This window comes from Myotis myotis, unplaced genomic scaffold (genome assembly GCF_014108235.1).
Source record: "Myotis myotis isolate mMyoMyo1 unplaced genomic scaffold, mMyoMyo1.p scaffold_m19_p_1, whole genome shotgun sequence".
NCBI lineage: Eukaryota > Metazoa > Chordata > Mammalia > Chiroptera > Vespertilionidae > Myotis > Myotis myotis.
In genome coordinates, this window is record NW_023416313.1 from 113,382,743 (window position 1) to 113,408,956 (window position 26,214).

Consider the following 26,214-nt stretch of genomic DNA (forward strand, 5'->3'; position numbering starts at 1 on the left):
AAAAAAATCTTCAGAGAATATCTTGTTACAAATACTTTCGAATATTTAGAGAAGGGTATTACTCAAGTAGTTTCCTAGAAGTACAATTCCTGGGTACTTTATGTATAGGCACATAAAGTTTTAACAATATAATCACTGCCCTCCAATATGATTGAATCAGTTTATATTCCCACCAACAATGTTATGGGTGCTTGCTTCATATACCTGTCAATTCTGGCAGCATTACATCTTTTAAAACATTTGCCAATCTGGTGGACCAAGAATATACCATTGTGGTTTTGATTTGCATTTCTTAAATTATAAGCAAGGTAGAGCATCTTTTAATTTACTTATGGAATATTTGTACTTGTTTCTCTGTGAATTGCCTATTTATCATTTCCTGCCTTTCTTTTGATGTTGCCTTTTTCTACTTTTGTGTTCATCAAATAGCAAGTTCCTACTACCTGGTGAGCACTGTGCTGGGACTAGAGCTCTAACAGTGAGGAAGCACCACTGCCTTTGCCCTTTAGGAGCTTAGGGTGTCCTGGGAGATAGACATTCATTAGAGCAAGTGAGAGAAGAGACAGGCTTGGGCTGGGGGTGGGAGAAGACTGCTGAGGAGCTGACAGCTAAAGAACAAATAGGAGAAAGACAAACACTGTATGATTTCACTTATATGCAGGATCTAATAAACAAAATAGAAATAGACTTATAGATACAGAAGGAAGGAGGGTTGGAGGGCTGGGTAAAAACTGTGAAGGGATTAAACAAAAACAAACAAACAAAAAAACACACCAAAAAAACTCATAGACACAGACAATAGTATTGTGATTACCAGAGGGAAGGAGGTGAGGGGAGGTAGGAAAGGGTAAAGAGGAGATAAATGGTGATGGAAGGAGACTTGGCATGGAATGGTGAAGACACAATACAATATATAGATGACGCATTATAGAATTGTACCCCCGAAACCTATAATAATTTTATTAACCAATGTCACCCCAGCAAATTCAATTAAAAAAAATAAAGGGATAAAAAGATCAAATGGGACTGGAGGCTCATGGAAGTATGTCTGGAGGAAGGCACAGCATTTTGGAGGGAATATGATGTGTCAGATGAGCTAAAAGAAGGCCAGAGAGCAGAGCACAGAGAAGATAGTGATACAAGATATGGCCCTGGCCTCATTAATGACTGGGGTTTTTCCCTAGAGAAAGAGAAAGCTATTGAAGGATTTTGAGCTGTAGTTGGTGACCAAATCTGAACTCTGAAAAGATCACTCTTGCTGAAAAGAAGGGAAACAGAAAGACTAAGCTGAAAGTTTTTGAGTTAGTGCAGATAAGCTCTGATAGTAGCTTGGCACTTGATTATGGTGATGGACAAGGAGAGAAGCAGATGGGCTCAAGAAATATGGAGGAGGACAAATAAAATTTGATGATGGATGGATAGAGGTGACAAGGAAGGGAGGAAGTGTCCAGGATGGTTCCTAGGTTTCTAATTAGATGGTGTTACCATTTACTGAAACAAGAAACACTGGTAGATTTAGGGATAAGTTCAGTCTTAGACAACACATCTGAGTGAAGCTGTCAAGTAGGCAATTAGATACAGAAGTCTGGGAGCAGAGGAAAAGTCTGGATTGGAAACATAAATTTGAAAGTCACTGCACACAGTAATTAAAGCCATGGACATGGGCACAATGGCCCATGAATCCCTGAAGAATGCTAATACTTAATAGCCCAGTAGAGAAAGATGAGACAGAGAGGAAAAGCAGAAGCCTGAGAGCAGTGGAAAGCAAGCCAAGTGTGGTGTCCCAGAAACCAGTGAGTGTTTCAAATAGGATGGAATGGTCAATAGTGCCAAACGCCGCTGAGATGTCTGGTAAGAGGCGGCCTGAAAAGTCCCCGTTGGATTTAGCAACATGACAGTTTTGGTGACATTAATATGAATTGTTTCAGTAGAATAATGGGGGCAAAGGTCAAACAGGAAATGATTGAGGAATGAATGGAAAATGAAGACATGGAAACACTGTATGGCCCACTCACGAGAAGTGTGGTTTTTGATAGAAAACAGCCCAAACCTATTCTTCCTCAGTGTCTATTCTTGACCCTTCTTTGCCACTCAATAAGCTGAATTGATTTTATAATTTAATGTTCCATAGCTGTGGTCTCTCAGTAGCCATAGCAACAAGGGGCAGAGTCTGAAGGGGAGGCTGCTTGGAAAGAATTGGAGGTTCTTTCATCCTTGGAGCAGCCTCCATTACAGAATCACTACTGAAACCAAGGTTAAGAAACAAAGAGCCCTGCCCTAGGCAGTTTGGCTCAGTGGATAGAGTGTTGGCGTGCAGACTGCAGGGTTCCGGGTTTGATTCTGGTCAAGGGCACATGCATGGGTTGCCAGCTCAATCCCTGGTAGAGAGCGTGCAGGAGACAGCCAATCAATGAGTCGCTCTCATTGATATTTCTATCTCTCTCTCCCTCTCCCTTCCTCTCTGAAAGCAATACAAATATATCTTAAAAATACAGGAAAATAAAAGAAACAAAGAGTCCTTTGTTTTAGAGACACCTACTGAAAAACAAGTAAAAATGGAGTCTGGGGTTTGCAAAGTGAAATTAGATAAGCCATGAATTGATCATTGTTGAAGCTGGGCAGTGGGTACCTGGATGTTTATTATATTGTTCTCAATTCTTGTGTTTACATATACAGTTTCCACAATGCGTTGTAAAACATTACATTTAGGAACTCGGTAAGATGAAAGTTCGAAGAGCCCAGGACCCACTGTTTACATGGCACTTACGAAGGATCTCCTTCAATCTGCCATTGGCTTGTGGACTTCAAGGTGCCACATGTGTAAGGAAACAAGTCTGCTCTAGTGTGCTGTCCCTTCTTCCCTCGTTAACCCTGACTCCTGCTTCTTTCCTCTCCTTTTTTACCTCCCTGGTGAGTGTGGACTTCAAATCACAGTTCCATCACTTACCATCTCCGTGAGCTTGAACGAAGTCCCTCTGGTCTGTGAACCAAGTCTCTGAAAGATCGGGTTACGCATCTGCTTAGCAATGTTTCGAGGATTAGTTCTGACAGTGTATGTGGAAGTATCTAACGTAGCTCACAGAACTCGGGGTGGTAACAGAAATAAATGAAGCTGACCTGGCAGGAGACAATCTTGTGACACTGAGTGGCCTTTCTTTAGCTTTGCCACTTTTAGGAGGCATACAAGTAGAAAAATTATGTGAAAAGTTCATTCCATAAGAAACATTGCACTGCAAGCATGATCACAAGTAGAATACATAATTCATATTCATTAATAAATGGGAAATAAATTAAGACTTCACCTAAGTGGTGGCAATTAGGGCAAACCAGGCTCCATCAAAAAGGGGCAGTCCTCCATAGCGCTAACCGATCGCTGCCTCGAGGGAATGCAGCCAATGTTAACATGTCTTCTTGTTTTACAAGACAAGCTAATGCTCTAAATTTTTCATGTGAAATCTCCCAATTCTTAAATTTAAGTTAAATTACATTAAAAAATAATAATACAAAGGCACGAAGGCCAAATTAAGCCCATCTGCAGGCCAAAATCAGCTACTGAGCTGCCAATGTGCACCCTCTCACCTAGACAATGGGATATAATTATTTCCCCTCACCTAACCACACTTGCCCTTCATTTCTACGGTGGAAGAGATCAAAGTGGGTTGAAGAGGCGATGAAGCCCAAAGGGATGTGATCTAGACACCTCATCCTGCCTCAAGGCCTAGGCCAGTGCCTGGCACATAGTGGATCCTGATGAAAAACGTAATGAATCAATAAGTCAGTAACGGGGTAGGGGACCAGTTCAAGTTTTTGTGCATACCCTGGGCTTACCTGAGAAACTGCGTCATTTCTCTCCACAGCCTTGCGAAGTCGTTCTGGCCGCTCCATCATCAACGGGAACTGGGCAATTGACCGGCCTGGAAAATACGAGGGTGGAGGGACAATGTTCACCTACAAGCGTCCAAATGAGATTTCGAGCACTGCTGGAGAGTCCTTTCTGGCTGAAGGTCCCACTAACGAGATCTTGGATGTTTATGTGAGTTTGTATGTTTCTGGGCTGTTCTCTGGATTGTTTATTTTGTTGCTTCTAAGGGCCACACTTAGAACAAAAAGCAACAAACCGTTGCCCGTGCTTAATATGACCATCTGAGCAGAGTCCTTGGAGGTGCCCTTGCATCTTGGCCTTCATCTTCACCATTCACCCTGAATGTGCCCAGCTCACAGAAACCTTAAACTCTACCAGATGCTTAGAACCCTCAGAGTTTATTGACCCAGTAAAACCAATTTTACTTGTTGAACCAAATCAGAGGCAAAACATATCCTTTATTTCATGAGCATTGGATCTCCTCCAGGCACTTTCCTCCTAATGCTAATTTGGCATGTTTTGTTTTTATGGCAAAAGAAAGCAAATGCCTAAAGCAAGACAAGACCGCTCACAGTTCCCAGCCCTCTTCAAATTCTGTTAAAGCAAATGAAGACGGGAGAACTCCAGCGTGCTCCAGGTGACCCAATAAAGCGCAGAGTAGCAATACAGAGGTTTACTAGGCACTCCCTGCTTCACAGGGAACTTAGCTTACTTAACAAGAAAATCAATTATTAAGTTACACAAGTTAAAAATGGTCCTTGTTTTTTAAGAAACACTAGAATCCAGTCTTCTTTAAAACATCAGGAAATAAAAGGTGACAGAAATAAAGCTTGAAATTGGGTTTTATGATAAAAAGAAGGAGCTTGCTTAGCATTCTCTTACAACCTCCAAAACCAGCACATGATGTGTGCTTTGTTAGGGTTTTATATATATTACTTCTCCAAATTTACATGTTTGTTCCTCTTGGGCCTAGTGGCTCATGGACTGGAAACAGTAAAGAAAGCCTTGTTATAGTTAATTTTCGATATTCTTTTACACTGTCCAATGGGTTGTTGGACTCTGGGTAGGTTTAGAATGGCATCAGGGATAAAAAGCCAGATTGTTAAAGGACCACCGTGGGTGGTCTAGGATGTGGTGGCCAACAATAATTTTCTAAATGGGGCAAGGTTTGTACTGGCAGAACGCTCACGCAGCTCAAGAGGCATGGGAAGACGGAGAGAGGATTTCCGGCCACAAACCAATTGTGGAATTGTGTGAAAGGAGAATAGGTGAGGGGATGAGGGGTAAACCGCAGGAACCTGAGGTCATAACACTGTCTTGCAGGGCTCTGTGTGCACCACCATGGTTTCTGAGTGTATGAAGTCCATTGGGTGATTTATAAAAGGGAGGCCTCGTTTCACATGCAGGGAAGACATAAGAGTTAAAGGCATAAATGGACATAATAGACATGTTCAGGAACCAAACTGCTTGAAGCCGAAAAGACTTGAGATCATCTGTGATTCCAACTTCTTCTCCAGATGAAGAAATAAAAAACTGAGATTAAGGGACTTGATCTAGATTAGACAGCTGGTCAACAAGAGAGCCGCTGTATGAAGCAATAAAGACCGAAATACCAGGATGTGGAGTGTCTCCTTACCTGACTCAATTTACTCAGTAAATCCTCGTTCCGCTGGTGAACTGAGCCCATCACCCTGCTGCCCGCCAGGAAAGCCATGGGCGTTTGTGCCCCAGAACCAATAGAGAGGGGTTCATTCTGCTGGGCCATGCTGATTTATTTTTTCTTTTGCCCCAGAGAAGTCTCACTGTGACCTCCACAGCCCTATGCAGCTTCCTGTTTGCTGTTCTACTTTTGTCATCAGTTCCTAAGACAATAGGACCTAGGGACAGTTACTTCCCTTAGACCTGTTTTCCTGACCCCATCTCTTTGTGGTCTGGAGCTTTCTATGGATGAGAAGTGGAGGAATCCAAGAGTCAAAGAGGAAGAGGGTGGGGGCAGGCCTTTCCTGAGCCAGCCTCACTGGCCACGTAGAAAATGTTGAAAGAACCTAAAGGATCCAGCTGGCTCTGCCAGAGGTGGGCCCTTTGCTCGACTCTCTCGCCACCTAGTGTCCAAACAGGTTCTGTGTCGTGTCAACACGTATCTGCCTGGACACTTTGAGAGCACTAAGCAAAATCTAAGCCCTGGTATAGGATGGTTGGGAGCCAACAAAAAGGTTCCAATCATTGCTCCCATCTTCCTATTTGGAATTTATAAAATGTTCACTTTCAGCCTAGTTTTCTTTTAAGTTTTTCCTTCTTCTAAAGCAAATAACAAAAAGCCATCTGGAAATAGCTTTCATAGCTATTTGTTTAATCTGTCACAGGTTCACTAATATTATTAGATGTGAATCAACCCCCTCATTTATAGATCCTGTCACTTGTTCCACTGAACCCAAAGTCAGGGGGACATGGATGTGCGTGCCAGCCCAGTGACACGGACTTTTGTGTTGTCAGATGATACACCAGCAGCCTAACCCAGGAGTCCACTATGAGTACGTTATCATGGGGACCAATGCCATCAGCCCACAAGTGCCACCTCACAGGAGACCAGGTAAAATCCCTTGTTTTTCTGCCAAGCACTCGGGTCATTTCTCTTTATTTATTTTTATTTTTAATTTCAGTTCAATCTCATTTCCTTTTTATTAAAGTTCAAGTTACCATTACATGGTTTGGTACTCAGTAACGGAAGACTTGTCCAAATAAGGTAGTATGTTATCATCAGTATTTCCAGGTGATTATTTACATTCAAGTCGTATCATCAGTAAATCCTTGGGAAGCCCATTGCTAAGGTTTATACTTTGTCGAGGCCCAGTTCCTCTGGAGTGGAGATTCCCAGTTCATTTAAAGTTGGTCTAAGTTCTTGGATGACATAGGGTAGGTTTTCTTATGTGGTCCTGCTTTGTCCTTAACAACCTCTAGGATGCGAACAGCACTAGCAAAATAACCGTCTGCATGCACGCAAAGCAGTATCAGTGATTTTGGGTTCTGGAACCAGATCGTAGCCAACAAGCGTGTTCATCCGTTTCCGCAATCCCCAGACATCAATACCTGGCTTGTTGATGTCACCCAGGGAGCATCGAATTCCTCATCTGTCTCATGTGACCCATGGGAGTATTAGCCAACTGATAGCCCCCGGGGACAGGACGGGAGCCGGGCAGGGTGCAGGAGGGCTCAGCGGAGAGGGGCACCCGGCATACCAAGACAGGGGGATGCAGGCTAAGGCTGAAAGTTGGGGCATTTCCTTTTAAAGCCCCTTCCTTCTTCTTCTTGTGCAGCTGCCCTCTGTCTTTAACTCAGCACAGAGAAAAACCAGGGACGCATACTTCAGAGTCAGTGGCCCAGATGTCGCCATTTATCTGAGCCTTTGCTGATTCAAAAACAAGTGAACATCCTGGGTCTTTCTCTCCAGGTCCTCATTTTGAAATGCCTTATACTGGTTTCTGGTTGTTGCCATAATAAATCGCCTCAGGCTTAGTGGCTCAAAACAACAGATTTACTCCTTTACTGTTCTAACAGTCAGAAGGTCAACATGGGTTTGCTGGGCCAAAACCAACATATCGTTGCCATGTCCCCTCCGAGGCTGTAGGAGAGACTGTCTTTTCCATCTTTCAAACAGGAAGGTCTGCAGAAATATTTATGATGATAGTTGCTCGCACACACTGGGTCCTTGCTGTGTGCTGGACACTGCTGATCCCTTCACATAAATTAGTCATCCAGTGTTCACCATAGTGCTCAGAGGAAAGTACTGTTATCAGCCTCATTTTAAAAGTAAGGAACTGAAAGCTTAGAGAGATGAGGTTCTTACCCAGATCCCACAGTGACCTCAGCCCTGTCTGTGTGACTAGCCCTGTGCTTGTTATACTGCCGAAAGCAGTGATGGCGAACCTATGACACGCAAATAACCAGGATAATCTCTCCATCTCAAAATCCCAAATAACCTGGTTATCAGAGGTGACATGCGAACTCATTTTTTTGGTTGATTTTTCTTTGTTAAATGGCACTTAAATATATAAAATAAATATCAAAAATATAAGTCTTTGTTTTACTATGGTTGCAAATATCAAAAAATTTCTGTATGTGACACAGCACCAGAGTTAAGTTAGGGTTTTTCAAAATGCTGACACGCCGAGCTCAAAAAGTTCACCATCACTGGTCTAGAGGCTACCTGGCCCAATGCCTGTCCTACAGAGAGAGGGGACAGGTGCGAGACCTGGCACATCCATCCTTTTCTGGGCTGCCAATCAGATAATAAGGTTACCTGATGTCACCGGCCACTGGGAAACAACAGCCTGGAGTACGTCAGACACATAGGGTCCAAGTGTTGTTCAAACTCCAGGTTAGCATAGCTAACCCGACAGAATTTTTAAACCATTTCCAGGAGCAATACACAGTCTGAGAACCAAGCCCAGGTGGCAAACTATTAATGGTGGCTTACAAGGGCAACTGGACAGACTACTTGAGAACATATAGGATATTGATCATTGATAACAAGTCTAATGGGTTTCACCTAACACGTACCATGGAGTTCTGGGATCCGTGGCCTGGGACAGGGCGGGCCCAGAAGGGGTCATTTGTAAAAAGTTGGTGAGGAAGGGCATTCTGGACCAGGTTTCATCCTCCATATCAGCTGAGTCAGGAGGACAGAGCCTGAATCCAACTCTGCCACTTTCCTGCTGTGCGTCCTCCGGCAAGTCAGTAACGTCTCTGAACACATTTCCTGTCTAAAAGCAGAAAGGGAAAAACTACACTCAAAAGTTTTGTTTTGAGGGGGGGCAGCAGGGAGGGAATTTAATAAATTAGGCATCAATCCTTGTGCCCAGTACATACAAAGTACTCAAAAGTGTTTTTTGCTGATAACATCTTGGACAGTCTCATTTATATCAATATGCCTGGTTTTGACTCTGTTCTTTTAATTTGCATGTCATATTTTAAACCACAAAGTATTGTAAGTAGCCAACTAGATAAAAATGTGCTGGTGAAGAGACAAAGAAAGCCCTATGTTTTAACTTGATTTGACAGTAACTGTAGAATTTGCCTCCTTATTTTGTAATAAACTAATATGTGCTTGGATAAATGTTGCCAAATTGCTCTCCAAAATTTGCATCTTATTTGCAGACTCTTTTACAGTGTATGAGAACGTGTTTTCAGGAAACTTCAACAAGGAGTGTAGGGATTAAGGGTTTCCAAGGTCTCTAATCTTTATTGTTAGGCAAATAGATTTGTTGTTGTTCTTATTTTCACCTGTAGTTCTTTAATTATGAGTGAAGTTGAGAACTTTTGGCTGCTTGTATTTCATTTTTAGTAAATTGTCTCTCCCTGGCCCTTGCCTACCTTTTCTACTTGGATGTTCATCTTTTTCTTATTGTTTTTAATAATGTTTTAAACATTAGGGAAATTTGTGTCTGCTTATTTTAAATATATGTGCTATGAATTAGAAATGATCTCATGCTACCTGATTTCAAATGTTGAAGCAGTTTCCTCTTTACGACTCACCCTCCAAACTGAACTTCCTTCTGTGTGGCCCTGGCCTCTCCCAGGGGAGCCCTTCCATGGCCAGCTGCTCCCGGAGGGGAGGAGTCAGGAGGCGGGAGAAGAGAAGGAACGGACTGAGGAGAAGGAAGGCTTGCACGGTGGGGCGCCAGAAATATTCACCTCAGAATCTGCGCAGACCTTCTCAGCCAGGCATCCAGATAGATTTTCTTCCCACTGGCCGGGCAATTTGGTGCTACCAGCACCACAGCCCCCACGACGAAGCCGAGATCACAACTGGAAACAGCTTGGGACCACGGAGTGCTCCACGACCTGTGGGAAAGGTGAGGTGTGGGCTGGCAGGGCCTCTGTGAACCAGGAGACAGGTGTGTGTGTGTGTGTTGGGGTGGCAGTGGGCAGGGGGCAGGGAGGGGCAAGGAGGGGCAGGGACATGAGCCTGCCCTGCAATGGCTCACTAGTGTGAGGTTATGTGGGGGGGCCTCCAAGATCACCCTCAGGTTGGACTTACAAGACAGGAAAGCTGCTGTGCTCATGGTTACAACTTATTACAATGAAAAATATATAGGTTAGAATTGGCAAAGGGAGACAGAAAGCTAGAGATAATTACACATCGAGGCCAAAACCTTTTTGGCGAGGACCATGACACGATAGAGGTAAGCAGTATGAAAGTTAATTGACACAGGAACCCAAGATCAAAATGTATTTTTACTGAAATAGTCTGCCATTTGGGTTATGGTGTGATGCCTGTTGCAGGAACCAGATACACTCAGAACCAGGTGGAAACAAGGGAAAGTTATAAAAAAGATAAAAATGGTTGTCATGTGGTTTTACATCGAGGGTGGCATGTGTAGATTCTCCTCCATTTCATGTCTTTAAAAATCACCTGGCCCAGCCCGCCCAGGAGGGTGAGATGCGGCCTTCTCTGGAGATGGTCAGACATTGCTTGGTGGACATAAAGGATGAGGACAAAAGCATGTGCCGTTAGCCAGCTCACCCTCATGCTGCTCACACAGCCTGTTCACCAGATGATGCCACTTACTCATCCAGGAGGCCATTCGGCAGGTCCCGTCTGTTCTGTGCCAGATGTGATGCTGGGACCTGCATCTAAAGGTTCTGCTTATCTTGCCCCCCTCAACACCACTTCATGGTTCACGCTGAAATAAAATCTACCACCCTTACTGTTCTCTGGTATCAGGCGGGCACTCTCCTGCTTGCACTTCACCATCTAGCTCGGACATCACCTCCTCTGTGAAGCCTGCCTGATTCTGTAAGGCAGAGGTTGGCACTTCTCCCCTGGACCCCACGGCAATTTGGGACACAATCTTTTTGTCCCAGCTCTGCTTGGCTTGGCTGTCTCCATGAGTGTACACTTTGCAACCTCTACAGCTGGTATCATACCAAGCACACAGTAGGTGCTCCTCAAGTGCTTCTTGAATGAATGGTTCTATATCTATATATCAGCTATTAGAAAAGATATAAGGGTAACATTTACATCTTCATTACATCCTGGATATACAAATCTGTTATTGCCTTTGCCCATGTTCTATCAGTAACATAAAGAATGTGGATTTATGTATTCAAAGCTGAAGAAGCTCTTTCTCTAGATTTCCATATTATCATTATTATTATTTTTAATATATTTTATTGATTTTTTTACAGAGAGGAAGGGGGAGAGAGAGTTAGAAACATCGATGAGAGAGGAACACCGATCAGCTGTCTCCTACACACCCCCTGCTGGGGATGTACCTGCAACCAAGGTACATGCCCTTGACTGGGATTGAACCTGGGACCCTTCAGTCCGCAGGCTGACACTCTATCCACTGAGCCAAACCAGTTAGGGCTCCATATTATTTTTATTCATGCTCTGAGATAGTCTTTCTCCTTTGCATTGTGGGGACACACACACTTCACCTACACACTCAGTGCCTAACATGACATGCTCACTCATTCTCTTTATCCTGGTAAACTGCACTGATTCTCAGGCCAAAGAGCTGCTGAAGAAGTGCCTTGGAAATAGAAGAAAAACAGAGATGTCTTATTCCTCTAACACTCCCTTCTTGCCTCCCCCAGCCCCCTTTTTTCTCCCATGTGACAAATGGCAGTAGCCCATGGATGGCCCTCCTTTGCTCCCTTGAAGGTTTGCTCCCAGACATCAAAAGCCTCAGTCAAAGGTGAAGGGCAGGTGAGGCCCTGTGAATGCACCAAACGCTTAGCTCATCTCACGGATGTCAGCGGTGGTGGTAAGAGTGTCGTGACAAGAAAGTCTGAGCCTGCCAGTGCTGTCCGGCTCTTTTCTGGGCAACCCAAGCCCATTCCCCTTGTCACGTCATCGTTTGTCCCCACACTGACCCTCTCCCAAGCTCTTCTCCAGCCCCTCGCACATTTCTATGCCGTCACGTTAAAATTTCTCTTTCTGTAAATGTCAGCATCATGACATCATCATCGCAGAAGGGGCCCTGTCACGGGTATTCAGGTGTGGCCTGTACTCCGTTCAGTCATTGGTAAGACCTCTATCTGGTCAAACTCTTGGCCTGATTGGTTGGTACGTGGAGTTCCACACTGGACTTATTTATTTTCTTCTTGCTCCTTATTTTGTCCATCTCTCCATAATGCCTTACTGACCTCTGCCTGTGGTACAGTGCCCTGTCCAACTTAATGTACTTCTGTTTTGATCAATACATCCAACATATAACCCAACCAAACTGATCCCAGGTTCTTCCTGCTGCCTGAAGCCCAGTCAGCACCTGACCTCACCACCCTGTTCCTGCTGAATGGCATGCTGGAACAGTGAAGAGATGGCCAGGTTTCTCCCTTTCTGCAGAGATCAACATTGACCCAAAGAAAGAAACCATCGTGGTCACTGGAGTCAAGAATTATAGATCTGGTATTTTCTCAACATCAGAGAAACAGGGAGAGCCTCCAACTTTATTTCCTCAGCTAAACGTTGGAGCTGTACCATGGACAAGTGTACTGTAAAGGTGATGAGATGGTGGGAGAGGGCAAGCAGAGGCCATGGGCAAACAGCCCAAGCAGGACACCTCTTTGCAAGACACAGAGCATTCCTATGGTAGTCCATATCCTTTTCCCTAGAAATACCAAATCTCCCTCTCACTTGAATGCCAAGTGGTTGGGGTAGTTGCTATTTCCAACCCACAAACTTGTAAGTAGAAAAGTAAAATTCAGAGGAGAAACCAAGATGGCGGCATAGGTAAACACCGGAGATTGCTGCCTTGCACAACCACTTTGAAAATACAACTAAAAGACGGAATGGACATCACCCAGAAACACAGGAAGGCTGGCTGAGGGGAAATTCTACAACTAGAAGGAAAGAGAAAGGCATACCGAGGCTCAGAGGAGGCGCAGTGTGGAAAATACAAAGGTGCGGAGGTGTGTGCAGAGCGGGCTGGCGGCTGAGGGCATGGTTGTCTATTTCAATTGGGAGGGAGTCTCAGGCTCTGAGCTCCAGTTCCGGGCGAGTCTCTGGGGACCCAGACTCAAACGGGAGAAGCGGGGCTGTCTGGCATCGGTCAGAACTCGAGGGCAGCTTTCTCTCTGAGGTTTGCAGCGGTTGCTAGGACTCTGTGAGGCAGAGCCTCTGGGGATGGGACTGAGAGCAGCCATAACTGCTCGCCCCGCCCGCCCTGTTGATCCCCTGGGACCGACCCTGCCCAAGCCTTGCACAGAGGCATTTGCGGGATAGCCTTAGGCAAAGGCTAGATTAGCACCTCCCTAGAGGACAGAAGTTCTCCCACTGCAGACACAGCTGATTCTCATAGCCAGTTGGCCTGGAGGTCAAATCCCCCCCAGTGTTACCTACAACAATCAAGGCTTAACTACAACAAGACTGCGCACAAAGACCACAAGGGGGTGCACCAAGAAAGCATAAAAAATGCAGAGACAAAGAAACAGGACAGAAATGACAGAAATGGAGGATATAGAGTTATAGAGGATATAAAACCACACTTTTAAGGTCTCTCAAGAACTGTCTAGAAGCCACTGATAAATTTAGTAAGGCCCTCAAAAAGACTGGTGAGACTGCCGATAAATTTAGTAAGGCCCTCGAAAAGACTGGTGAGACCACCGATAAATATAGTGAGATCCTCAAGAAACCTAATGAGACCCTCGATGTTGTGATAAAGAACCAACTAGAAATTAAGCATACGCTGACTGAAATAAAGATTATACAGACTCCCAACAGCAGACCAGAGGACCGCAAGAATCAAGTCAAAGATTTGAAATGCGAAGAAGCAAAAAACACCCAACCAGAAAAGCAAAATGAAAAAAGAATCCGAAAATACGAAGATAGTGTAAGGAGCCTCTGGGACAGCTTCAAGCGTACCAACATCCGAATTATAGGGGTGCCAGAAGATGAGAGAGAGCAAGATATTGAAAACCTATTTGAAGAAATAATGACAGAAAACTTCCCCTACCTGGTGAAAGAAATAGACTTACAAGTCCAGGAAGCACAGAGAACCCCAAACAAAAGAAATCCAAAGAGGACCACACCAAGACACATCATAATTAAAATGCCAAGGGCAAAAGACAAAGAGAGAATATTAAAAGCAGCAAGAGAAAGACAGTCAGTTACCTACAAGGGAATACCCATACGACTGTCAGCTGATTTCTCAACAGAAACTTTGCAGGCCAGAAGGGAGTGGCAAGAAATACTCAAAGTGATGAATACCAAGAACCTACAACCAACCAAGATTACATTATCCAGCAAAGCTATCATTCAGAATTGAAGGTCAGATAAAGAGCTTCACAGATAAGGAAAAGCTAAAGGAGTTCATCACCACCAAACCAGTATTATATGAAATGCTGAAAGGTATCCTTTAAGAGGAGGAAGAAGAAGAAAAAGGTAAAGATACAAATTATGAACAACAAATATGCATCTATCAACAAGTGAATCTAAGAATCAAGTGAATAAATAATCTGATGAACAGAATGAACTGATGATTATAATAGAATCAGGGGCATAGAAAGGGAATGGACTGACTATTCTTGGGGGGGAAAGGGGTGTGGGAGATGCGGGAAGAGACTGGACAAAAATCGTGCACCTATGGATGAGGACAGTGGGTGGGGAGTGAGGGTGGACGGTGGGGTGGGAACTGGAAGGAGGGGAGTTATGGGGAGAAAAAAAGAGGAACAAATGTAATAATCTGAACAATAAAGATTTAATTTTTTAAAAAAAGAAAAGAAAAAGAAAAGTAAAATTCAAGTGGTCTGAAGGAAAAGGGATAGGCTAAAAAATAAGACTTTTACTTAATCCCTTAATAGCTGAGTCCCAATGGACACCCCTAAAGCCATGCACTGAATCTATGCACCTTTTAACTGAGAACAACGTGCTTAATGTTTGTTCACTTTAATTGAAGATCCTTCTTAAATGGAAGCAGATATACCGCTGGACCAAACTTAATTCCGCAAAAGTTTTTGCTTCCTATTAATTTTACAATCAGTACTGCTTTTTGCTCAGCTAATAACGATGCTTAATTGGAATGTTATTATAAATAATGGTCTCAAGTTATAGCCACATTGTAAATTTTTACTGCCAGAGTACTTTAAGCAAGTGTGTGTTTCAGATTCAAAACTGTCTTACAAACTGTCCAGTTTTTTACAAAACTACCCTCTGGCTCAGTGTCACACAAGACCAGCTTAAAGAGGCAGTGAACCACTGCTCATGGCTGATGAAATATTGAGACACATATTAAAAATTATTCCTCTAACTACAATTAAAATTGTAGCAAGCTGGCAGTTCAGAAACTGTAAATGCCTGGCCATTCGCAGCAGAGCCGAGACCCCAAGACCGAGCTATAGAATAAGGCTGGTGCTCTGGGGGCAGGACCTGCGTGGTGGCCTCACCTGGGGGGTGGTCAGCTCTTTGTGAGACGCCTCCTACCCTCCCAGCAGTTGGGGTGCAGGTTCAGCTGGTCACATTTCTCACTTTGTAAACTTTCCTCTTGATACTTCAGTGCTGCCACCAGGGGGTAGCAAGGAGAGGAAGGCAGAATTGCGAATTGGCAGGTTTTTAGTTGTTTTGAGAGCTAGAAATTCCACTTAAATTCTTTTTTCCCAAAAATAGATTTATAAATTTTAAGACAATGAAACTAGGCTGTGTATATGTGTGTTTTTAATACAAAAATCTGAGGCAGTTAGTATGATTTTTTAAGCAAAGTAGTAAAAATAAATATTAGACCACTAACAAATATTCATTCAACAAACTTCCATTGGACACCTACTACTCTGCTGGGTACTGGGGATACAGAGATGCCCAGAACTAGTGCTGTCCCTCAGAAGCTCACTGTCTCATGGAAGCAGACATATACTCTTAAATAACTAAAATACCACTGGACCAGGACATTAAAGTGTCAAATGCTTTACATAGGGGAAGCCAGCTGTGCTTCTAGTCTTTCCTGAATCTTCTTATTTCTCTGCTCCAGCCTAACTATCTCTTAAACATATCTGGTGCTTGCAGGCCAGTTTGTCGGGCATTTTTGTTCTAGCTCAGCGACTTGGATAGCTCCCTCCCTTCAAGACCCGGGTGCAAACAGGTTCTCCACCGAACCCTTTCTCTGGAATGCAGCTGGAGCCCTCTCGGGCCCTTTCGCTTTGATGTCTCCAGAAAACCTTCAAGAAGTTATTGTTTGTGCTTATTTTATAATCTCTCCCCAGCACAGTGATATAAAAAACTATTATGGAAATTGGTTTATATCTGCCTTTAAGCGTTTCAAACCATGTTCACCAATAGACTGTAAGCTCTTTGAGGGCAAGAAGGATTCCTACTCTCCTCTGCATCCACAATGCTGAGCAGAGCCCTTGCGTGGGAATGTGCGCGTGGATTGTTCTGTTTCTGTGGCCTCTCCATCAGCACTTGGGTCTTGGTGCATCTCCACCACAGACCAGCACTCAGGTGTGCGCACTGCCCTTCAGACGTTGTCCTTGTCCTTCTAGGATCGCAGTACCCCGTTTTCCGCTGTGTGCACAGAAACACTCATGAAGAGGTTCCCGAGAGCTACTGTGACTCCAGCACGAAGCCAACCCCCGAGGAGGAGCCCTGCAGCATCTTCCCTTGCCCGGCCTTGTAAGACGCCCTCTCTGCTTCCATCCCCATTATCACGTCACTTCTGGTTGCTTGTGCGTAGGACCTTGGTAGCAGATATAATCTCATTTTTAAATCAGTCTGCATCTGATTTAGAAACATGAGACTTGATCTTTGCATAAGATGCAGTCTGTTTAGCAAGAGCACCTGTCTTTCAGGATCGACACAGGAGCCTGTAGCCTTTAGCAGGTCAGCACACGCCCAGGAGCCCACTATTTTGGGAATTAGAGCCATTAGGGTTTCGCCTGACAAGGAAAACAGAGAGAAACAAAGAACTACAATCCAGTGTAGTCAGTGCCGGAGGAGAGCTGTGTGCAGAGAGAATAATGAACGGCACACCACATCTGCCTGGAGAGACCAGAAAGAGCCCCTCAGACAGGCCTTGGACTGGTTCCTGAATGACACATGGGACACTTTCAGGAGAACATGGGGAAAGGGCCCAAAAGGTGTCGAAACTTAATTCTCAAAGTAATAAAAACATATTCTCATCTGAACACCTGATGAGCAGGGTGGCACAAGGAGGAAATATGAGACTGATGCATAAATAGTTCATGAAAAATAAAGAATGCTGGACTCAGATTTCTAAGTTAGTTCCAAAATGGGTTAATGTCCTACAGGGTAATGAAACTAGCTTTGGGGTTTGTTTATGTGGGGTTTTCTACCAGATAACTTTGTACCTTCTCCATTTTCTTACGTTGTATATACTCGCTGGCAAATAGCATGTGGGACAAACCTCATTTCTCTGCAGAGTCGGTGGCCCGTAGGTAGACTGGTAAGCAATGCCCTGGGAGTCGGGTCACCCACGAGGATTCTGATGGTTCTGTGTAAGTCAGCTCAGCTCCTGCCTCTTCCTGTTGACTGAAGTGATCTGTCCCTGCCCCTCTCTCCTTCCTGAGCCAGCTGGGACATCGGGGAGTGGTCTGAGTGCAGCAAAACCTGCGGCCTGGGCATGCAGCATCGCCAGGTTCTGTGCCGCCAGGTGTATGCCAACCGAAGCCTGACGGTGCAGCCCTACCGCTGCCAGCACCTGGAGAAGCCCGAGACCACCAGCACCTGCCAGCTCAAGATCTGCAGTGAGTGGCAGATCCGGACGGACTGGACCTCGGTACGTGGAGGGGGGCCCTGCTCTGGAGCACCTCCTCCAAGGCCCACACTTCCCTCCTGCCTCCCCCTCCAAGACCTGACTTGGAAGGACCCTGAGTCCCCCAGGAGAGAACCTGTCCGCGGGCTCTGGGAGGCCACCTTTATAAACCGTAGCATGTGCCATAGCTCGATAGAGTTAAAGCCAGCGTGTCACCACAGCCGACTCGACTGGAGAGCCCAGGGGAGCCCAGGGGAGCCCAGGGGAGCCATGTGCAAAAGCTCGTCATGGTGGAGGGAAGGTTGGCAAATTCTGGTAGAGTCGTTTCCTCCCCATGTTCTCTCCCATTCTCTAGATGACAGAACAGGGGCTCAGATGGACAGAGTAGGCAAGATATCAAAGAAGTCCTTAGCGAAAGGGCCTGTGAAATGATCAGGGCTGGGATTCTCCTGAGGTAGCATTGCATGCGGGGGACCTAGCAACTCGGGGAGTCTCCCCAGCCCTCTGTTTAGAGGGCAGGTGACAAGAAGGCGCCCGAGCTGATGCTGCCCGCCCGCTGACAGCTTGCTGTGTTGCAGTGCTCTGTGCCCTGTGGAGTGGGGCAGAGGACCCGGGACGTGAAGTGTGTGAGCAACATCGGGGACGTGGTTGACGACGAGGAATGCAACATGAAGCTCCGGCCCAATGACGTTGAGAACTGCGACATGGGGCCCTGTGCGAGGAGCTGGTTCCTCACCGAGTGGGGTGAGAGGGTGAGTGTGGTGCGGAGTGAGGTTTCTGGAGGGGGGGCGGGGGGACCGTGGAGGCTGCTGGGCTAAGGGTGGGAGCGGGTGTCACAAGGTGCCCCCAAAACCATACAAAGATGAATTACTAGCCCAGAATCCCAAGGGTAATTTCTGACTCTGGGGGAAAGGCCCATAAATGAACTACTGCAGGGTTTCTATCCTATGAATCTCCACGGTGCTTCAAAGTATCGGTGCCTCTGGATCACTGGGCACCTTGTTACACAGAATCTGGTCTGCAGGGGCGGGCTGGCCCGGATCCTGCATTTCTAAGGCGCTCCCGATAGTGCCAAGGCTGCAGGTCTTAGGAGGCACTCCTGACCTCCCAAGCCTTCCCCCCCATGTCATGTGAGCCACAGACAGTGCAGTATGTCCAGCTGGGAGGAGTAAGGGGCACATCAGAGGATGGGGGCCACCCACCCTGTTGGTTGATTTCAGCTGGTCAGCATCCACTCTGACTGGTCAGTGCTCACTATGGACCAGTTGCTGAGTATTCTGGACATCACCCTGCAGGTGTTCACATGGGTTTCCTGCACAGCCTCCCTCTCAGCACAATTGTTTTATTGTGCCGGGGGTGGGGGGTGGGGGTGCTGCTCAGAAGGAAAGGAAGAACAAACCTGTAAATGCAGCCTTCACTCCACATTCAGAGAGCCCCCCAGAGATTCCCATCAGGTGGTTTATCTCCTCATGGTTTTCCGACACCTCGTGGCAAACAGCCCCTGCCCCTTAGCCCCAAGACAGTCCCCAGAGAGAGAGGGCCTTTAGGGAAAGCACTGAGCCCTTAAGGTGAGCAGCTCACTGTGCCTCCAGGCCCAGCCCTGGACTCTAACACACCAAATTAGCCATCAGGAAGGTGCTAACCAAAGGTGTCCATTGACTCAGACCTCTTCCCCTAAGGCTGAGTCCAGCAGAGCTCGCAGGGTTCTGTTTGCGTACCCCCCCCCCCCCCCCCGCCTACTTCCCCTCCCAGCAAGCACATGGCTCCTGGCCTTGGGGAAGCAGTGCTCAGAGGTGTCAGGGGTCACTTTGAGCACCTCCCTTGCAGCATAAGGAGCCCTTGACAGCGTCCCTGACATAAGTCTGATCCCTTTGTCAGAAATTCCCTGTGTGTTGAACCAATGGCATCTGCTTCTTGTACAACCCAGTGTCAGGTTTCCTTCCACATTGAACCCAAGTGTTTCTTGCCAGCTCCCAGCATGCCCTGTCAGAAGTGCGTGTGTGCACTGTCCTTACAGTGCAGATCACAAGTGCGGGGAGCCCCTCCCACTCTTTCTCCAGGCTGAACATTCCTACTTCCTCCAACTGATTTTGTCTTTCCAGATTTCTAGCCAGAATCTGTTTGTACTCACAATAAACCTGCCCAATTTAGTGTATAAGCAAATTAATGAAAACAATGCTACTGGGCCTTCTTTTTATATTGGAAAAATGTTTTTGAAAATAGTTCATTTTTCTGCTCATACAGTAATATAAACTATTATAAAGAATATGAAAAGAATCTCAAAGTATACCTATAATCTCTTCAATCTAACAATTTAAGATTTTTAAGCGAGACTGACAAGCTTTTTTCAAGTCATACATACTTTGCATACATAGTATTTTGTATTCATATATATATTTTAAGGATATAATAATATATGTATAATTTGTTAACCTGATTTTTTTCACTTTTGTAATGTAAACATCTTAATGGGATTAAAAACCTTAAAAGCATGTTTTTTAATTAGAATAAGATATTATATGGTTATTATAATTGAACTAATAATGCCCTATTTCTAAATGATTAAGGATATTTTTTGCTAATTTTTTCACTATTGTTAATAATATTTCTGTAAATATTCTTTTTTTTTATTGATTTCAGAGAGGAAGGGAGAGTGAGAGAGAAAGAAACATTAATGATTAGAGAGAATCATTGATTGGTTGCCTCCTGCACACCCCACACATTGAAATTGGCACCAGAATACCAAAAGTAGCCTGTTGTCCGATTTAAAATTAATTGGTCTCTGCCTAAATAAATCAAGGTTGTAAACTCAATCTGAACCTTCTCTTAAACGTCTAGGGCCATGGTTGGCAAACTGCGGCTTGCAAGCCACATGTGGCTCTTTGGCCCCTTGAGTGTGGCTCTTCCTAAGCCTTAGGAGTACCCTAATTAAGTTAATAACAATGTACCTACCTATATAGTTTAAGTTTAAAAAATTTGGCTCTCAAAAGAAATTTTAATCGTTGTACTGTTGATATTTGGCTCTGTTGACTAATGAGTTTGCCGACCACTGGTCTAGGGTAATATGTATAGTTTGTCTGACTTGATGACTCACCTTAAAAACATCCTTGCAGCTACTTTTTAAAACTTTATTTTTATTGTTGAAAGTATTACAACTGTTCCCCTTTCTCCCTATTAACCCCCTCCAGCCCGCACCAGCCTCCACCCAGGCCTTCACCACACTATTGCCTGTGTCCATGGGTTACGCATATATGGATATTAAAAGTAGCTGAAGAACTTTTAATTGAGGGCGGGGCTTATTAGATTCAGGCTTCATTTACTTTTTAGTTCTGCAAATCAATGGCAGGTTTAAAAATTTGTGCAATTTTTAATCACAACAGAGAAAAAAGTCTTTTAGAAAGTCCACCAGCCTCAATTTTCTAGCACCTAATTTCTAAGTATGTTTTCCAAGAGAAGAAATAAGTAAAGATATTGAGTTATTTAAATTGTGAAGGATGATGCATAAAACTGAAGTTCAGGAATAGTCATTAGAACCGTATAGTCCCTCCGGGGCCACTCAGCCAAGTTTAGCATTTAGCTGTTGCTGGGGTGAGGAGACAATCCTTACCAGAGGGTTGCCTAGGAATTTCATGTGTCTCTGTGCTTTATCTGTCCAGAAGTCCATTTCAGAGTCAGGTTCTTTTCTGAAGTGGACTTGGTCCTTCTTTTAGGCACATCCTTCAGGGACAGTGCATGGGGGTGTTTTGGTGCCTCACTTTGAAGGTTAGTCTCTGCTGCCTGGAGGGGACCCCGCCTTCCCCTCATTTCTACTGCTAGGCTTCCCTGGCCAGGCTCTGTGTCGTAGCTCCTTTTACATATAAATTGGTTGTGCTTTTCACTGCAGCCTTCGCAGGGCTCATCCTTGTGATGTTCTCTCACAGGGCATTGACTTGGTCCTTAACATTATTCTTTTACATTAAGTGCACAGGGATATGGGGAAACTTTCCCAAGGTGCATGTGGTTTTTCCAAGATTACTTAGTTTGGAAAGCAGATTTCTAATAACAACGCAGTTAAAATGAAAATCGTGAAAAGCATTTGTGAACCTGTAAGGGGAAACAACTTTTCCTTTACTCTCTTAGGTTCTTTAGCGGAGGGCTGCAGATTAAGCCGACAGTGACCAGATTCACCGGAGAAAAGCATACAAATCGTATCTGATGTTATTGTTTTTATATGGCGTGGGGGATAGGGAGAAGGGGACTTCATAGGAAAGAAATGAAAACCCCAGAGAAGCAGTTAGACTTGAGGGATTATGTAACATCTTAACAAAGGGTGATAAGTTGTGAAGTGACTAGACAAAGGAAAGGGGTTTGGGCTTCTGGGAATAGTAAATTGTAGGAAAATGGCTAAGAAATATATGGGGGAAACTAATGGGGGATAAGGGTTATAGTAAAGTTTGTTTACACAAACTCATCTTGATTCCCCATCATCCATAAGAATGTTCTCTTCTTCCTGGAACTGGGAGGGCACCTTTCTCAGGGGAATGTATGCCCTGCTTCCAGGCCGGGAAGGGGAGGGCAGAGAGCACCTCCTGCATCTGCTGTTTCTTCATTGCCATGAGCTCAGAATAATCAATAGGCCAAAGTAGCATATTTTGGGGCATATTCTAACCAGCTCTGAGTTCTTAGCTCCAGAGTCCCCTCCCTGAGGAGTCAGACACAGCTTAGCAGTCAGTGATCATGTAAATGTTTGATACTCATCCTGGGTTATGATTTTACAAGATTAGACAGCAAGTTACAAAAACAAAAGTAGGATTTTTGATAAAGAAATTAGGCTGTTAATATTTTTCTTCCTTTTCTCAAATTTTATTTAAAGTTATATTGCTTTTATTTACTTTTAAGATGATAATATTGGTAGAAACCAAACATTGACTCTATTTTTAAGAAAAGACCCAGCAGAAATCCCTAGAAGGGCTTTCATCATCATGTAAAGGCACTTTCAGAATTGGAAGGTGCTGATGAGAGGAGAAAAATGAGCGGGGGAGGACCTCCACCATATTTATTTATTCAGCCGATATTCAGGGATTCGCCCATAAGTAAGGTGCTCACTAAGAACGAAATAAAGGTGATGTAGGCACTGAGCCTACTTCTATAATGAAAAAGAAATGGACACAAATAACCATAATACAAAGGATGACAGAAGAATACAGATGTGTCAGAGCACAGCTGCACTGAGTCCACTTATTCTTGTGAAACCAGCCCTACTACACTAACTGTGGGGGCTGAGCCCCTCTGCTAGGGGATGGACCTTCTTGGATGCCAGGTGGTAGAAGGAAAGGCCATGAGAAGTTGTGGGTGTATAAAAATGAGTCTCTAGTGGAGGAGCCAGTGGCCATTGCTAATAAGGAGCCATCAAACAAAATGTTGTTCACAATAGTCCCATACAGCAGCCATGCACCAGCTGCTAACAATACATCTTTCCCACAAAGCAGTAGTAGCCTCTGTACCCACAGCCTTACATAGCAGCAGCACCTGAGCTCTCTCTGTCCCAGGAGCCTCTCTAGCATAGCAGCAGCACCTGAGCTCTGAGCTCTCCTAAGTAGCCTCAGCAGCTTCTCCCTACCACACTGGATGGCCAGTAACATGTATTATACTACTTAGACAAAGGAGGCTTCTTGCCAAATAGTAACCTTGCTGTGCACTGGCATAGTCCTTGGACACCCCGATTAAGATTCCCATGCTCAGAGTGGCCTTGGCCACCTGGCGTACTCTGAACAAGGCCTTTCACACTCCAATTGGCCTTGAGCATCCGGCGGACTCTGGCATGGTTCCCACAAGATGTCATGGGAATTCTGAGGATGGGAGGATATATTTAACTGGGAAATCAGGGAAGATTTCACAGAGGAGATGGCACTTGAGCTGAACCTGAACAGATTTTAAGTGTTCCAGGGAAGGGCAAGAGTGCTCCAGACAGAAGGAACAGCAGGGTCAAGGTGCTGGGAACATTTCATATGGCCAGAGAACAGTGAGCCTTGGCTCTGTCCAGGATCGTCAGTGGTTTTCATATATTACATCTAACTATTCGGCCCCTATGATTGTTTTAGAAGTTCATATGGTGATAATGTGAAAACCGCTATCAAGAAAATCATTGTGGCCCAGCTGATGTGGTTCAGTAGTTGAGCATCGACCTATGAACCAGGAGATCACAGTTCGATTCCCAGTCAGGACACATGCCCGGGTTGTGGGCTCTATCCCCAGTGTATAGCATGCAGGAGGCAGCCGATCAATGATTCTCTTTCATCATTGATGCTTCTTTGGCCTTTCTCTCCCTCTCCCTTCCTCTCTGATATCAATTAAAAAAAAAGATATATATATATATATATATATATATATATATATATATATATATATATATATATATATATAAAACAGTGTGTTCCCAGTGTAGCCTAGAAGAATGGAAACCTTTAATGCCATTTAGGGCAGTCCATAGTGAATGTCATTAGGAATGGACCAGCAACAGAGGGATTTCAACATGGATATACCAGCATCTGGCAGCCCAGGGACAAGAAGAGCTGGTGAAGCTGAACGAGAAGCTGTGGCCACCGTCCGGGGGAAGAATGTCAGGGTGCTGGGAACTACCCGCAGCAGGGACAAGACAGATAATGTGCTTAAACTAGAATCGATGAGACCTGCTAGCTGGCAAGATATGGGAAACCAGGAGGCCAAAGAGCAGTCGGTTTTGAATCCAGATATGCATTTGAACACACATTGAAAAACCCAGAGGAGGAATGGGAATGGTGATGAAGGTGGTATCCCATCATTTCACCTGTTGGACATGAGGTATCGATGGGACACCCACACAAAGATGCCCTGAAAATATAGGATGAGAAGCAAAAAAGGGCAACATTCCAAAGTATTTCAAGGCAGATGGGAAATGCTCTCAGAGCTTCAGGGTGTGACTCAGGGGAGTGTTTACTGTGACCTGGGTGAGGACAGAGTGAGATTGTAGTAATGACAGTTATGTGGCTTTAAGTGAAGGCTTACTCCTGTGAGCTTTGGTTTCTCTTAGCGTAGAGATGTAGGTCTCGGCCCTTTAAAGCCCCGCATACCATTATTGAGTACCTACTGCATGGGTTCATTGAGCACCTGCTCTCTACATGTCATTCATTCCCTGAAATGCTGCCAGGACTGTGTTCCCATGCCCACGGTCCAGGTAAGCATGCCAGAAGTGAGAGGCTCAGGTCACTTGCCCCAGGCCACACAACTGGTAGTGATATTAACACCAATATGACCGGTTCCCAGTCCAGGCTCTCTTTATACCAGGCTGCCTCCTGTACACCGTCACAGCTGTGCCCTTCAGGGACTACAACCATGTGCCTTACTATTAGGCAGCATTGTTGAGGTGACAGACGCCAGCTCTCCTCCTTCCTCAGACCAGCCCAGACTCACTACCAGTATGTAGACGTGTGCCCATGTTTTCATGCTCTCGTTCTTCTTCTGCTGAATATATTTTTGAAATCCAAAGCCAGAACAGATAGATTGACAAGTGTAAGCATATCAATCGCAACAATGGAATGAAGACTGTCCCAGAAAATCTAAGGCCGGGGGGTATGCCATACTTACGTCCCATGACGGAGCAGGCTGTGCGTGAGAAGTGGTCAGACATTTCCAGGGCAAACAGTTGGTGGGGAAACCTCCTTGGAATCATTTAAATGTGGCTTAAGAACCTGGGGGGAGAGGCCTCCCCTCCACTGTGTCCATTTTCTGTCTCACAGTGTTCGGCGGAGTGCGGGGCTGGGGTGCGGACACGCTCGGTGGTGTGCATGACCAACCACATCAGCAGCCTGCCTCTGGAGGGCTGTGGGAACAACCGGCCGGCAGAGGCCACTCCGTGTGACAACGGGCCCTGCATGGGCAAGGTGGAGTGGTTTGCTGGGAGCTGGAGTCAGGTGAGTGGCCAGAACTGGGTGTGTCTGCCTGTCCCTGGAAGAGGCAGCATAGCAGAGGGGTTAGGAACTGGACCTGGTATGTCTAGGTTTGAATCCCAGCTGTGTTACCCATGACCCTGAAGAAGTTGCTTATGCTCTTGGAGCCTCATTCAGTCAACACTATTTATTGAGCATTTATTATGTTCTCTTCTAAGCACTTTAACACAATAAATATTCCTGCCCTCAGGGAAGCTCATGGTGTAGCATGGTTTCTTTGTCTATAAAATGCTAGTAGCAACAGCACCTTAGAGATTATTTTTAGAAGAAATGAAGTAATGTATTTTAAGTATGTAGCACAATGTCTGAAATACAATAAATGTACAATAAACCACAGCTACTGCTGCTATCATTGTTAATAAAGCCAGTTTTGTCTGAATATGAGTGTCAGAATCAGAAATAAATATGACCCAGAAATCCAATATCTGTATATGAGATCATTATCTCAAAGATATATCTGCATGCACTCTTATGCTCAAAGCAGCATTATTCACAATAGCCAAGGTATGGAAACAACCTATGTATGTGTCCACCAACAGATGGATGGATAAGAAAATATGCATAGGAATATTATTCAGCTTTTTAAAAAAGGGAAATCCTGCCCTTTACAACAATATGGATGAACCTGAAGGGTATTATGCTAAGTGAAATAAGTCAGACAAAGACAAATACTGCATGGTAT

The 26,214-nt window shown here is 44.9% G+C and overlaps 1 protein-coding gene across 2 annotated transcripts in view; it reads left to right on the forward strand.

Annotated features, from left to right (window-relative positions):
• The window catches only part of THSD4 (thrombospondin type 1 domain containing 4), a 595,914-nt gene that overhangs the window by 548,729 nt on the left and 20,971 nt on the right, over positions 1-26,214 (forward strand). For both annotated transcript variants that reach the window (XM_036347721.1, XM_036347731.1), the window contains exons 9-15: positions 3,858-4,033; positions 6,356-6,452; positions 9,439-9,714; positions 16,340-16,469; positions 17,388-17,592; positions 18,147-18,320; positions 25,323-25,496. In XM_036347721.1, coding sequence (XP_036203614.1) covers positions 3,858-4,033; positions 6,356-6,452; positions 9,439-9,714; positions 16,340-16,469; positions 17,388-17,592; positions 18,147-18,320; positions 25,323-25,496 — 1,232 coding nt within the window. The remainder of the gene's footprint in view (positions 1-3,857; positions 4,034-6,355; positions 6,453-9,438; positions 9,715-16,339; positions 16,470-17,387; positions 17,593-18,146; positions 18,321-25,322; positions 25,497-26,214) is intronic.